Source organism: Pelecanus crispus, chromosome 9 (assembly GCF_030463565.1).
Source record: "Pelecanus crispus isolate bPelCri1 chromosome 9, bPelCri1.pri, whole genome shotgun sequence".
Classification (NCBI taxonomy): Eukaryota; Metazoa; Chordata; class Aves; order Pelecaniformes; family Pelecanidae; genus Pelecanus; species Pelecanus crispus.
This window is the reverse complement of record NC_134651.1, coordinates 37,616,606-37,629,723: the sequence shown is the minus strand read 5'-3', so window position 1 is coordinate 37,629,723 and position 13,118 is coordinate 37,616,606. Positions and strand designations below refer to the sequence as shown.

The 13,118-nt window shown below is 46.8% G+C and overlaps 1 protein-coding gene across 1 annotated transcript; it reads right to left on the bottom strand.

Moving 5' to 3' along the window:
• Positions 1-4,422: 4,422 nt before the first annotated feature.
• Positions 4,423-12,391, bottom strand: SET (SET nuclear proto-oncogene). The gene is given in 9 exon segments (XM_075716492.1): positions 4,423-5,306; positions 6,321-6,467; positions 6,568-6,738; positions 8,272-8,385; positions 8,567-8,670; positions 9,370-9,512; positions 10,540-10,597; positions 12,018-12,153; positions 12,155-12,391. Coding segments are annotated over 9 exon segments (1,134 nt in total). The 3' UTR covers positions 4,423-5,282.
• Positions 12,392-13,118: the final 727 nt, after the last annotated feature.

The following is a 13,118-nucleotide window of genomic DNA, read 5'->3' as shown; positions in this document are numbered from 1 at the left end:
CTTTTATAAAACCTTTGAACGTGCTCCTGTTGTTAATAAAGCAAGCACATTAGATTAATACAAACCCTTCTGGAACCTGGTGCTATTTGTAACATGGTCCAGGCTCTGTTTAGTGTTTAAGGAATTATTTTAATTAGACTGTTCATTCAGTGGAAATACTGGAAAGGGAGAAGTCAAACTAGTAGGTGTGGATTGAGGTTTCCAGAGGAGCAGGGACACTACCGTACCTTCAGCGGACAAGGCCTGTCCCAGCAGACAGGGATCAGGGCTGCGTTTGGCTCCAGTCAGCTGGAGAGAGGTTTGGTGGGAGCTCTTGGTGGCGTGGTGGCTGCAGGGGTCGGTTTTCCCCGCTGCTGCCCTTGGGGTTCACACAGGGGCTTCCCCCTCTTTCCTTCAGGTCTCGTACCCGCCAGGTGAGGCAGGGGGAGGGCTGGGGGGGGCAGTTCAGGGAGCCTGAGGAGCTGGTGCACTTGGCCAAGGACCATCTGGCTGAACGAGCTCCCCGGCCTGGAGGGATGGGGCTGGTCAAGGGATGGGGCTGGTCAATGGCTGGGGCTGTTCAAGGGATGGGGCTGGTCAATGGCTGGCCCTCGGAGCGCGGGTGATCCCGGAGGCGAGGAGGATGCGTGCTCTGGCTTTGCAGCCCTCTGCCTGCCCCCTGGTCAGAGATGTCCCTGGCTTCCCAGCTGGGGCCTCAGCCCGGCCCACGGGCATGGTTCAGCTGTCCCCTGCAAATCCTGCGGATAGAGGGGGCCGATGTGTGGGATCAGCAGTTCCTGCCCACTCGGCAACCTCTGTCCCACGGGAAGATGAGCATCGTGGCTGGGAGCACGACGCGCCCGTCCAGCCCTTCCAGGATCCCGCAGGGCAAGGCTCCTCGGGGTGCCGGGGTCACTCCCGGGCCCGGGCCAGCCCTCCAGGTGCGGCTCTCGCCTAGGCAGCATCATCGCCGGGAAGGGGGAGCGTGTGACCGGGAAGGGGGAGCGTGTGACCGGCCCGGGGGGCGGGCGGGCCGCGGTTTCCGAACGGCGGCTCGGGGCGGTCCCGGGATCGAGCTGTGTGGTCTCTTTCGGGCGCCTCCCGGAGGGGGTGCCGGGGGCTGAGGCATGCCCTGCCGCTGAACCGGCAGCCCCTGTCCTCCGCTAAACCCGAGGAGAGGGGACGTGCGCGGCACCGCCTTGTAGACGAGTTACGGCTCCAGGAAAGCCTCTTGCCGTTTTGCCTGCGGCTATGCGAGCGCCAAAAGGGAGGCGGGGCGGGGAGAACAGCGCAGAAGGGTGCCCGCGCTTCCCGGAGCCCTCCGCCTTTCACCTTGGCCACCCCCCCGCCCCGTCTCACGCTCCTTCCCGGCCGGGGAACAGCGCTCCCGGGTCAGCACGCCGGAGGGAGCGCCGCTACGGCCCGCGTCGGGTGCCGCAGAAACCCTGCCGGTGGCAGCGGGGCTGCCGCAGGTGCCGGGCGGCCCGGAGCCGGCCCCCGCGGGCACGGCTGCGCCCGGGGCCGCAGGAGCCACAGCGGCTCTGCTGCGCCAAGAAGCCAAGGCTACTTAGCAGGCAGCGGGAGTTGCGCCTTACAGGACTCCCTCCACTATAGAGTACATTCACTCAGAGAAGGTGACGATCAAAAGATAAGTCTTAGAAGTTTCCGTTTTTAATCCAGAAGGAGGGCAAGAGATTAAGCACAAATCCGTTCCCCGGAGGAAGCAAGCATCTTGTTCCAGAGTCACTTGTGACCTCCTGTCACTCTTAGCGCGCTGGACACCTGATGTTCATAAAAGAGAAGTGCGCGCCATCAACCTCGCCCGTGAAAGATGATGCCGAGTTCGGGGCTAAGAACTGATTCTTTTCAAAAAGACTCTTAGAAATGGTAACATCAAGTAACAGTTAAATGTACTTTAATTCCTTCAAACAGAAGGCTATCTTGAAGGTACATCAGAGAAGTTACTTCATTGAGTTCAGTCTCTTAAAAAAAAAAAAAAAGCATGGCTTCAAAATCCAGGAACAGTGTCCAATAAACAAAATCGTTATGCACCTGTTTTAGCGTGGTACAAAGAGAAGCTTACAGATTCAAATGAATGGCATAAATGACTGAGAAATTGATTCAGATAACGCTTGTTTACAGGGACAAAAACTATGTTGACAAGTATGAATAAGCACACAGATACTGTTTAAAAAAACCCAAACCTTTCTAACTGTATTTACACACACACAGATGTATTTGCTTTCCTTTGGCACTAGAAATTACAGACAAAATATTCCATTTTATAGCAATTAAACTTCAAACCTAAAATAATAATATACTTCGAGTCATTTAAGTCATACGGCCCCAGCACAGTAGCTTCACCTTTATTTCCACCAACTCTGTATTCTAACCCTGGAAATTCAGGCCACAAAGCCTGAACTCAGCTGCCACCTGTGACAAATTTCACTCGGCAGGATTAACTGGATGTGAGGAGCAAAAGCAGCTGTGAGGAATAAATGAGATACAGACAGATACTTAAGAAGAATGAATCTCCCATTCTTATCCAAGGTGGACATCTACCTTTAAATGTTCTTTATATGCATATACAAATTAAATCAAGTAAAAATGGACACCCATTACATAGATTCAGCCAAATTAAGACATTAAGTGAACAGTCAGAGCAGATGATGGCCATCTGTAGTACTTCGTCAGCATTGCAGAGAAATGTGTTAATCCCTACTAATTTCCATTGCTAGGAAAAAAAAAAGATTACACTTAACAATTATGTTTTATTCTTTTAGCATGTTTGTTTACTCCTTAGCCATTACCAGGAGTAAACCCTTAAGTTTCACAGGAAATTCAGTATTATCAGGACAGTAGCAAGAGTGTTTTGGCACCCTGTAAAATCCTAAAGAATGTGCAAAAAAAAAAAATTCAGAAGTAGCATTTCATTATCCAGACTTCTCATTTCTTGTTCATGGTATTTGACTTTACAGAACCTGAAGCTTTGATTACTTTCAAAACATTTTTTATAGGTTTTCTGCTAGTAACCAACAGGGGTGTAACAATGGCACAGTATTTTTCCTAAAGCATTAAGGACTAGGAAAAAATTCTTTTCCTTGAAGAACAACAATCAATTAGGACTACATAAAAATTAAGTAACGAGGCATCATGGCAAGTAACAGCACATCAACCCTCTACCACAAGAGGAAGCAGTTTTCAATCCTACAACAAAAAAGGAATCAAATGAAAAAGAATCTAAAATTTATACACTTTGTAGGTTTTGTTCCTTCTCTCTCTAGATGGTAAGAAGCCATTACCAATTAACATTTTACTTTGCTCTGCAAGCAGGATCAGGGCAGAAGCTTTTGTTGAGATGGAATAAAGTAAATGGTTGCCTTACTTTTGCATTGATCACATGCAGACTGGACATTGTATTGTCTCTGATAACTGGATTGAATCCAAGCTGGACCAGACACTTACAAATGTTTCCCCCACACACATTATTTGGGCATGTCTCAAATAGACATTAATCTTGTTCTGCTAAGTGTATTCTTAAGCATCAAAAAAAGATGAATTTGACTGTAGCAAATTCTGTGAGGAAAAGGAATCAGAGAATATAACAGCAAGTCTTCCCAGAAGACAGTCTTTTCTACACATCCAAAGAGAACTAGCTGTTTGAATTTTATATTAGCTGATACAACATTTTTTTAAATATTTCAAAAGCACAGCATGTTAAAACAACTTTCATTACACTTTGTGGAATACCAGTACCAACAACCTCTGTGAAATTGTTACAAGCTACTCAAATGCAGTCTCTTAAAATGAAAGAGTACAGTATATCTAACGCATATATACATGCTGCTACCAAGGGAAGAAAGCAGTGAAGTAGCAACTTTTTATACACGAGCTTCACTAAGAATCTTGCTCTTTGAAATAGCCCAAAAATTAGCTTGCACTTAAGATTTATTTTCAACTGAAAAGACTTACAAAACCACCCGAATCTTATTATAAGACGCCTTGGTCTTTTTATCCTGAGCTTGCATGATATTTTCATGCAAACTGATTTACTGGAGATACAGTACTGCAAGTTACTACTTAAAAAAAATACCTAAGAATCAAGTGATTTTTCTTTCTGCAAAACATGAATATAAACCTGTCTTCACACAGGGCATATGCACCTACAGCCCTGTCTGTTACAGAGTTAGGTAATTCAAGAAATGGAGCGTGCAGTAGTAACTGCCAAATGAAACATTTTACAAGTACTGAAATAGTGGAAACTAAATGAACTGATTATCAGTCCATGCAACCACAACGTTGCATTGCACTACATAAATACTGACCAAATGCCCCCAAAAATGCCAAGAAACTACAAGCAAATTCAAAACAGGATATTAAAACTGTTTCTTTCAGTGAAGACCAACCAGTCCCTTTGTGTACACATTTAGTTTATTGTAACAAAGCAACTTGTACACTTTAACGTTTAAAACTCAGCATATTTCTTTCCTTTCCAGTGAAACAAAAAAAAAAAAAAAAAAAGAATTTAAAAATAAACAAGAACAAAATTACAATAGAGAATGTCAATTCCAAATAAGATCCTACTGGTTCTGCTGATTCTCCATCAAGTGGCAGGGCTCATAGTCATCATTAGGAGAAGATTTTATTTTAAAAGTGTCATCTTAAACTGCAAGGATGTTTGTTAAACATCACAATTAAACATGCCAAAGGAGAAGAAGCCATGTTGTCAAAATGCCCACTTAACCCACCCAAACATCTGAAACCCACCCCGGCTGACCTTCTATAACCCCATTTTTTTTTTTTAAGTTTTTTCTTTTTTTTTAAACAAGAAAAAGTAGACAGATACATGTTGGTAAATGCTAACTGTCCATATTCACATAGAGACACAGTGTAATCTCTGAGCCCAATATACAGAGAAAGAAGGAAAAAAGCTAGATTCTATGCACTACTACACAGGGGCCTAGCACTCTTCAGCTTCCAGCAGAGTGAAGGGAGCAGAAGGTTTTCTTTTTTCCCACAGAACATGGTGTGTTGATTCCATAAACAGTTTTTGTTTTGAGAGAAAGGGATAAAAATGAACTTGAAACAGAAACTGGTAGATTCTTTTCCACTGTATTTTGCTCACGGTATTTCCCCCAAAATAAATTGTGAACCATGGTGTAGAGGAGAGAAAAAGAGACCTCAAGAACAAGGCGACTGAGCACAAGAAAAAAAAGAAAAAAAAAAAAGACAGCAACTTGCTCCCAGGGACTGGAGAAAAATTAAAAAGGTAAAAAGGGGGTTTGGAATCCATCAGTGTTCAATTAGTCATCTTCTCCTTCATCCTCCTATTGAAAGACAAGGAACAATTAGAAAAAAAGCAAATCACTAAACTTCAGATAGCACAAACTTTCCAATGCAATAACCAGAATGTTTTACTACCCTACAGGCTACAGCCCTACAGTGTTACTCATAGCATGCTGTATGATGACCTCTCTTTCCCTCTTCACTAAGGAGTAGTAACACTTGCCATGAGTACCTACCTACATAGAAATCAGTTAATAACTGGATGTCCCAGTGAAAAAACATCAGATTTGAAAAACTACCATGACTTAGAATCACTACAAACATTGACATAACTTTAACATTTAGAAAGTGAAGGGGTCATCTTTCCCCCCTCCCCGTTTTAAACTCTGAAGAGCAAAATGCTTCAACTTTAAGATACTAAATTCTAGGTTACGTAATAGAGCCCAGTACTCTGGTGCCCGCAACAGCCCTCCTATCTCAATACAAGTAGTTTTTTTGCTGCTGAAATTCAGGCACACCACACCCAATTACGGGAAACAAAGACATTCTAAACTTTTAAGTTACCAACACCCCAAATGCTGTCCCTGGAATCCCACTTGCTACTAAAGGAAATTTCTAATTCCTCAACCCAACAGACAGTCTTAGCTAAGCTGGCCATAAGCAGAAATAAACCAACAGGTGGGAGGATGACACAACTGGATGCATCAACAAAAGCTATTTACAAGTAAAGTGTTGCTAGGATGTTCACTAATTAAATAAGAATTTTGTTACGCTAATATCCTAGTTCTTCTAGAGCACTTCCCTTAGAAATTTACTAAAACTGCTTGTTTGCACTGTCTCTCATATACACAAATATACTTATTACTACACTGAAACCACTCCACAAGTTAAAGTAGTTAACAGTTCTGCTTCCCCCCCCAAAACACCTTGTCAGTGATTGTACAGAAAAGAACTATTTTACCTTTGTAACAATGGCTCAGTATTCTTACAAGATCCCTCTTATAAATTTCTTTTGATTCTCATACACCAGAGATGGAAGGGGTAAGATTACTCACCTCTCCTTCCTCTCCCTCATCATCATCTTCATCTTCCTCCCCCTCATCTTCATCTCCTTCTTCGTCAATATCCTCCAATCCTTCCTCCTCTTCATCATCATCATCATCCTCCTCTCCCTCCCCTTCTTCATCATCCATGTCAGGAACCTTAAAGACGCATATGCAACATTAACTACAGTGATCAAATTCACTTTCACTTGCACAGTGCTATTACAGGTATGGATCAGCAAGTCAGTGCTATACTTACCAAGTAGTACTGTAACGGATTTGGCCAGATGTCATCCTTGATGACTTCTCCTAGTTCATCAGCCCCTGCGTCAGAGTGGTCAGTGAACCAGGTAAAGAAACTTTCTGGCTCTTCATGCTGCCTCTTCCTACTGGCTTTGTTCTGTGTCTGGCTTGAACGTTTTGTCAGATCCTGAAAACAAAGTTAAGAAGCTCCCTAAGAATGGGTCTTTACATGGCTTTTTTTTAAGTACCATTTAGAAATGTACTTGTCTAAACAACCACAAGAAGTCACTTAATACTCCCTCTTTCAGGGAAAAGTCTTTAAGAAACATTTGGAATACAAATGACTCAAAGAAGAAGATACCACTCAGCCACTTGCATGTCTCATGAACATAAGAAAAACTGCCTGTTTCTTTTAATGCACTCCACTGAAATACTGAAAAGTCACAGGATCCTGCATCTGATTTGTGCTTCCCTGTAACAGGGAAGCACAAGTATGACAGGTGTTTAATGATATACTGAACTTAAAAGATCTCACAGTGGCTAAATGCTACTGAGAGTAGCTGTAACTGTAGCTAAATGCTACGACTACTACATACACACAATTTAGGAAACACTCAAGTCTCCACACCTCTAAGGTCTGTCTTTAACTTGAGATAAAGAACTGCCTAGCCTTCTTATCCTAAGATTGCCTGCTTTGTAGTCTTCAGCTCATTCTTTGTAGTAAGTAAAAAAAACTACATAAACTGCTAAAAACATATGGTCACAAGAACATACATGAGTCGCGTATCTACCACCTCACCCCAGAAGTTTAATAAGTTTGCAACAATCTGTTTGCTAAGTCTGAAAGTTACTATCCACTATTTAAATCCATTCTTTCTTTGATCATATGCTAATTCCAAACTTCTAGTATTTGTTTTCTTGATAGAATCACAACATTTATAGGTTTAGACTGTTTAATGAAGAACAATACCAGAATTTGCATTGATATGGCAGTATGTTGTAGAGATCATTCAGCTAGTTTGTACTGGACTGTAACTCTTCATACAAGAGGAAAAGTTCTAGTTCTCAATGAAAAAATACTAAGTTTTCTTCTCAATCTGAAGGTGACAAAACAAGCAGCAACTTACCTGCAACCCTCAGTTCTACTTTTAAATACTCATTTCAAAATCTTCAGTATAACACGAAAGTGCTCCTAACTTTTACAGGAACTAACTATGGCAAATTAATTATGTTTGAATACTGTCTGGATGGAAGACATGCCCACATGTTGTGTGGCTGCAACTTCTACAAAGATGTAGTGTCTGCAAATGAAGTTGAGGAAATAAAGAGAAAAAAAATTTCACAAACCCCTATCTAATCCCCCCAAACCCTGCTGTCCTTGGAATTCCTTATTTAGTAGTTATCTTAAGAGAACAAAACACAGAGTCTAGATCCACGCCAAAGACCGACAAGCTAATGCACTTAATCTCTCCATCTGGTCACACTTGTACTTTCACTGAGCAAGAGAATTCACTACAGACCTCCATGTAAATAGGGTATTCCGAACCCTGCAAGATAGGCATGAGCTATGTATGTAGAGAAGTGGCAAGGGGGTTGAGAGGGGAAGAAAAGGGAGGACAAGGCAGCTCCACTACAAGAAAAAAAAAAAAAGTAAAAGGAACATAAAGCAATGGTATCGCACACCGCAGCAACCATCTCTTCCAGATGCACAGATACATACCTTCCCAGATTTCCATTTGATCTCAGTTGATTTTGAAGATGGGTCTCCACTTTCATTGAGGTGAAACTCTTTGGAGAGAACTTTATTTTCAAAGTATGGATTCTCATCAAAATACTGCAGAGTTGAAAGCAAAGAGTTAGAACCTACATAATGTAAAGACACATGCCAAGTCAAACCTGGTATTAAATGGATAACTAAAGAGATTAAGTTACAAACTACAATCCAATATGCAATTACATTTAAAAAACGCCCAGAAAAATCACAAGTGAAGGAATTATTTAAATTATTTACTTACAAAATCTATTCTGTAACCTGATTTGATGTCTTCAAATTCTGTCACCTCAACTCTGGTCAAATAATGCAGTGCTTCCTCATCTTCTTCTCCCAGCAGTGCAGATACTAAGAAAGAATTAGAAATCCCACATTAACAAAGCTATGAAACATGTATCATGCAGATGAAATACAGGAAACTGATAGCAATTAAGATTTGAAAATCAACACATCTGTCCAAACCAACTTTTTGTGGCTTGTTTTTTTTGAGTTAACCAGCCAGAGTATTAGCATTTATGATTTGCATTTGCTGAGGTGAAAACATTACTTTGCTTGTTGTAGCAGCAAAAGCTACCTGCATACATCTACCCTTCTCTCTGAAACACACTTTCACACACGTAGTTTGCCCAATTGAAGCAGCCTACGAACTTGTTTTGTCTTCTCAGAAAGTCTATTGTCAAACCGTCCTAAGGAGCTCACCTCCAAGTAAAAAAAAACCAAAAAACCAGACAAACTAGAACCACCCCACCCCCCTCCACCCCCCGGCTTTGAAGGGCCAAACTAACTAAGAAAAGTGGGAAACTTGTCGTTTAAAATGCAGAAAGAAAACCAACATGGGATTTTAGTGAACAAGACGTTCCTTTGATCAATAAACACAAGAAATAAAAAGTTTATAAAATGCACTCTAGGACAAAAAGGAAATGTTTGCATATGAAGCAGGCTTCTGTTTAAACATATACCCAGCAACAATTCTAAAAAACCCTCCAAGCTGCAAGACACTCACATAACAAGCAAGCAAACACTGAATTTACAGAAAAAAGAATATACCTTGTGGGTGGTTGACAAATGTTGTTACCCAGAAATTCGGGATTTTGGCGATCAATTCTGACCTCTTCTGGAAGAATGGTTGGCGGAGTTTATTGTATTTCTGTTCTACTTTCAAAATTTCCTCACTGGCTTGTTCATTCAGTCTGTAATAGAAAGAGCTGTGTTAACCACAGGAGAGAACTGAAATTTAAAGATGCATCCTCAGTAGTTAGCTAATAACTGAATGGCTCTGATTAGACTAGTCTGCCATATCCAACAAATGAGGTATCTCAACCAAAAAACAGAGGCCCAAACCTGTAACGACTGTTAAGAAACACACTACCAGAAGCAATCTCACTGATCTTAATGAAACATTCTTAACACACTGTACGTTTTGCAGCATTGCACGAGGGACGGACCCTTATTTATGCAAAGCAAAGCAGTATTTGCCTCTTAAACATTTTGTTTGCAAAAGACCTGAAGATGGATAACACATAACACTATCACCTGCTCTTTATAACTTTTGGGCAGGCAAGCAAGCTACAGCAAAGCAATTCTGTACCCCACACAAGTAAAATCTTGAGACATAACATTTAATCAGTTTTGTAAAAAGACAGAGCCCTGATACTGCAACAGCTTTGCACAGCCAGAGCCTCAATAGCACCTGTAGTCTTTGTAGGACAGAGTGCATGGAGATAGGGTTCAGGCAAATACTGACGCAGAGCCCACAGAGTGTTCTGGGATATGAAACTAATGTTTCAGTGACACTTTCTACATATTATTCTACAAGCACAATATATAATTAGGAAAATGTATAATAAAAGCTAACTTTTCAAGTTTTTGGTTCTAACAACATGAAAATACTTTTGCAAAATAGTATACACATTAACTTGAAAAAACAGTAAGAAATAAATTTCTATTATCCAAACTAACACAATTAATTTAAAATTTTAAATTCAAGTTCTATCTTTTTAATTATACACAATTAAACAAGAATCCAGTAGACTTCTTCAAATTTTATCATACACAAATAGCTCTTACATCTAATCAAGTCAGAACACAAGTATATCTTGGCAGGGTTTAAAGAGAGTGAGAACAACTACTGAGCACCTAACTTCACTAAATATTTTTATTTTTGAAAGTTACATTTTAATTTCTGCTAAAACATTTTAAAAGTTTGTTAACGTTTACCTGTCTATTTCATTCTGTACTTCATCAATGTGTTCAATTGCTTCCTGTTGCTCTTTTTCTGAAAAACAAACAAAAATGCGTCAAAATCCCTTCATTCTCAAGTCTGACAAGTCACCTGCGGTTTTCGCTTAAGACCTTTCCTAGTAATCTACTTTAGAAGTGCACAGGTATTTCTATTAAATGTCGTGTTACTAGGCCTTAAAGCTTCAGCTACTTCCAGGGCGTACCACGGCCGAAGTGCAGAAAAGTTTGACAAAACGGCATTCAAAGCAAGTTTACCCCTAGAAATCACAGCTCACGTTCCCCTACGCAGCTTTACAAGTCAACTTAAATGCTAAGTCAATCGTGACAGATTAGTAACGATTTAATTAAAAAGTTGTAAGCCGGATTTGCTAAGACCAACACACGTGAAGGAACGTTAGATAATCTACGGAGGACAAAAGTATCGCTAGAAATAGCGTAACTGGCGAACGCGCCAGCTTCTAAAAACCGAAAAGAACGTTCGAAAGGACGGTGACGAGCGAAAAAGGCCTCCAGGTCGCCGTTTGGCAGGTATTTTCTAACGGGAACTTCCCCTCGACCAGCCTGGCAAAGGTCTCGGTTACAGGAGCACTGTTTACCTATCGCGCCGGGAGATGAATGAACGGCAGCGGGAAGTCGCGGGAGCAGTGCAGCACGCTCACTCCTCCCCCGGTAAGTTTCCCGCACGGCTCAGCCCGCGTTAGGGGACAGCCCTCCCCGCTCCCCAGCTGCGCGGGCGGACGCGCTGCCCCCTCCCCACGGCGGAGCGGCGGCCGGGCGCGGAAAGCACGTGTGGGACCTGAGACGGCAGCGGGCGCAGCACCGCGGGGCGCGACGGCGGACTCGATGGAAGGAGGAAGGAGAGCGCTGCGCCCTTCCCGCGGCGGCGGCCGCCGGGAGGAAACCCACGGCGCGGCGACCTTTAAAAATCCCGGAGCTGCCGCGGTCGCACGTGGGGACTGCGCGGGCGGCTCCATCGCCGCGCCGCCCGAGCACCGCGTGGCTCCCCGGGCGGGCAGGGCCCCGGCCCGGCGCCGCTCCATCCCGGCGCGGCGGGGCAGCACCACGCGGCCGCGGCGGCGCCGAGAGCAGCAGGCGGCGAAGCATCATGGCGGCGGCGGCGGCGGAGCACAATGAGACTCCGCGGATGCTGCTCCGGGAGGTGGGGCGGGGGGGGTCCCGCTGCTCCGCCAAGGCCGCAGCGCCCCCCGCCCGGCCCCGCCTGCGCCCGTGGGGAAGGAGGCCGGGCCGGGGAGCGGAGACAAAAGGGCGCTAACATGGCCTCCTCCTGCTGCTGCTGGGGCCTGCACATCCGCCCGGCCGACCCCGCGCTCTTCCCGCCTCCGGCCCGGCCGCGGCCCGTGTGGCTGGGGAAAATGGCGGTCGGTGCGGCGCGGTGCGAGGCGGAGGCCGCGGCGGCTGCCGCCATTCCCTTCCCGCCCCCGGCGCGGCCTCACCTGAGGTCTCGTCAGCCCCATCGTGGTTGGAGTTCAGCTCCTTCTTACTGACTTTGGCCGCCGGCGCCGACATGTTGGTGGCTGCGGAGCGGAGCGCGGAGGGAGGGGGGCTGTAACGGGACTGAGCGGAGGGGGGGGGCCGGGCACAGACTCCTCCTGCTGCTGCTGCTGCTGCTGCCGCCGCTGCCACCGCCGCTCTGGCTCCCTCCGCCGCCGGGGCGCTCCCGCCTCCTCCGCCCGGACCTGGGGCTCCCGGATAACAGGGGGCGGCAGCGGCGCTCGCACTGCCTCACGCTCCCCACAGCCAGAATCACCACCACCGCCGCCTCCTCCTCCTGCTGCTGCTGGCGAGGGGCGGGCAGCGCGGCGCGCATGCGCAGCAACCCCCCCTCCGGGGCACGGGGGGGACGGCGGCCGCAGCGCGCAGGCGCACCAAGCCCCCCTCCCGGGCGCTGGGCGGCGGGCGGCGGAAGGCGCAGGCGCGCTTTGCTCCCCTCCTCGAGAGAGGGCGAGCGCGCGGCTCTGCGCAGGCGCCGGCACCGCCTCCTCGCCGCGGGCGGCCCGCGCGCAGCCGCAGCGAGGCCGCTCGCCAGCCCCGCCCCCGCCGACCACCCCACGCCGGGCGCCCATTGGCCGCGCCGGGCGCCCTCGGGGAGAGCGGGGGGCGGGGCCTCGGCGCGGGGACCCAGAGGACGGCGCGAGAGGCGAGAGAAGGGCGGGGGGGGGGGTGGGGAGTAGGGTGGCGGTGCGCGCAGGTGTGCGGGTTGGGGGAGGCGCGCGCATGCGTGCGCGCGCGCGCGCCGCGGCCGTTGCCCGGCGCACGTGGCCGCGCGCCCTCCCGCGTGCGCGCCGCGCTCGAGGCTCGCGCGTCCCCTCACGGCCGCTCCCGCCCCGCGTGGAGCCGCGGCCAGCGGCGGGGCCGGCCCCTCGCCTCGCGCGGGGGTGGCCACGGCCCCCCCAGGGGACATGGCGGGGAGGGTGGCACTTGGGACCGCCGATCCCCAAACGGTCCCAAAACGGCCGCGGTCCCGAGCAGCTGCTCTGCCTGAGGAGGCCCCTCTGGGGCAGCCCCCGGCACCTCCTGTGCCTGGGGAGGCGGCG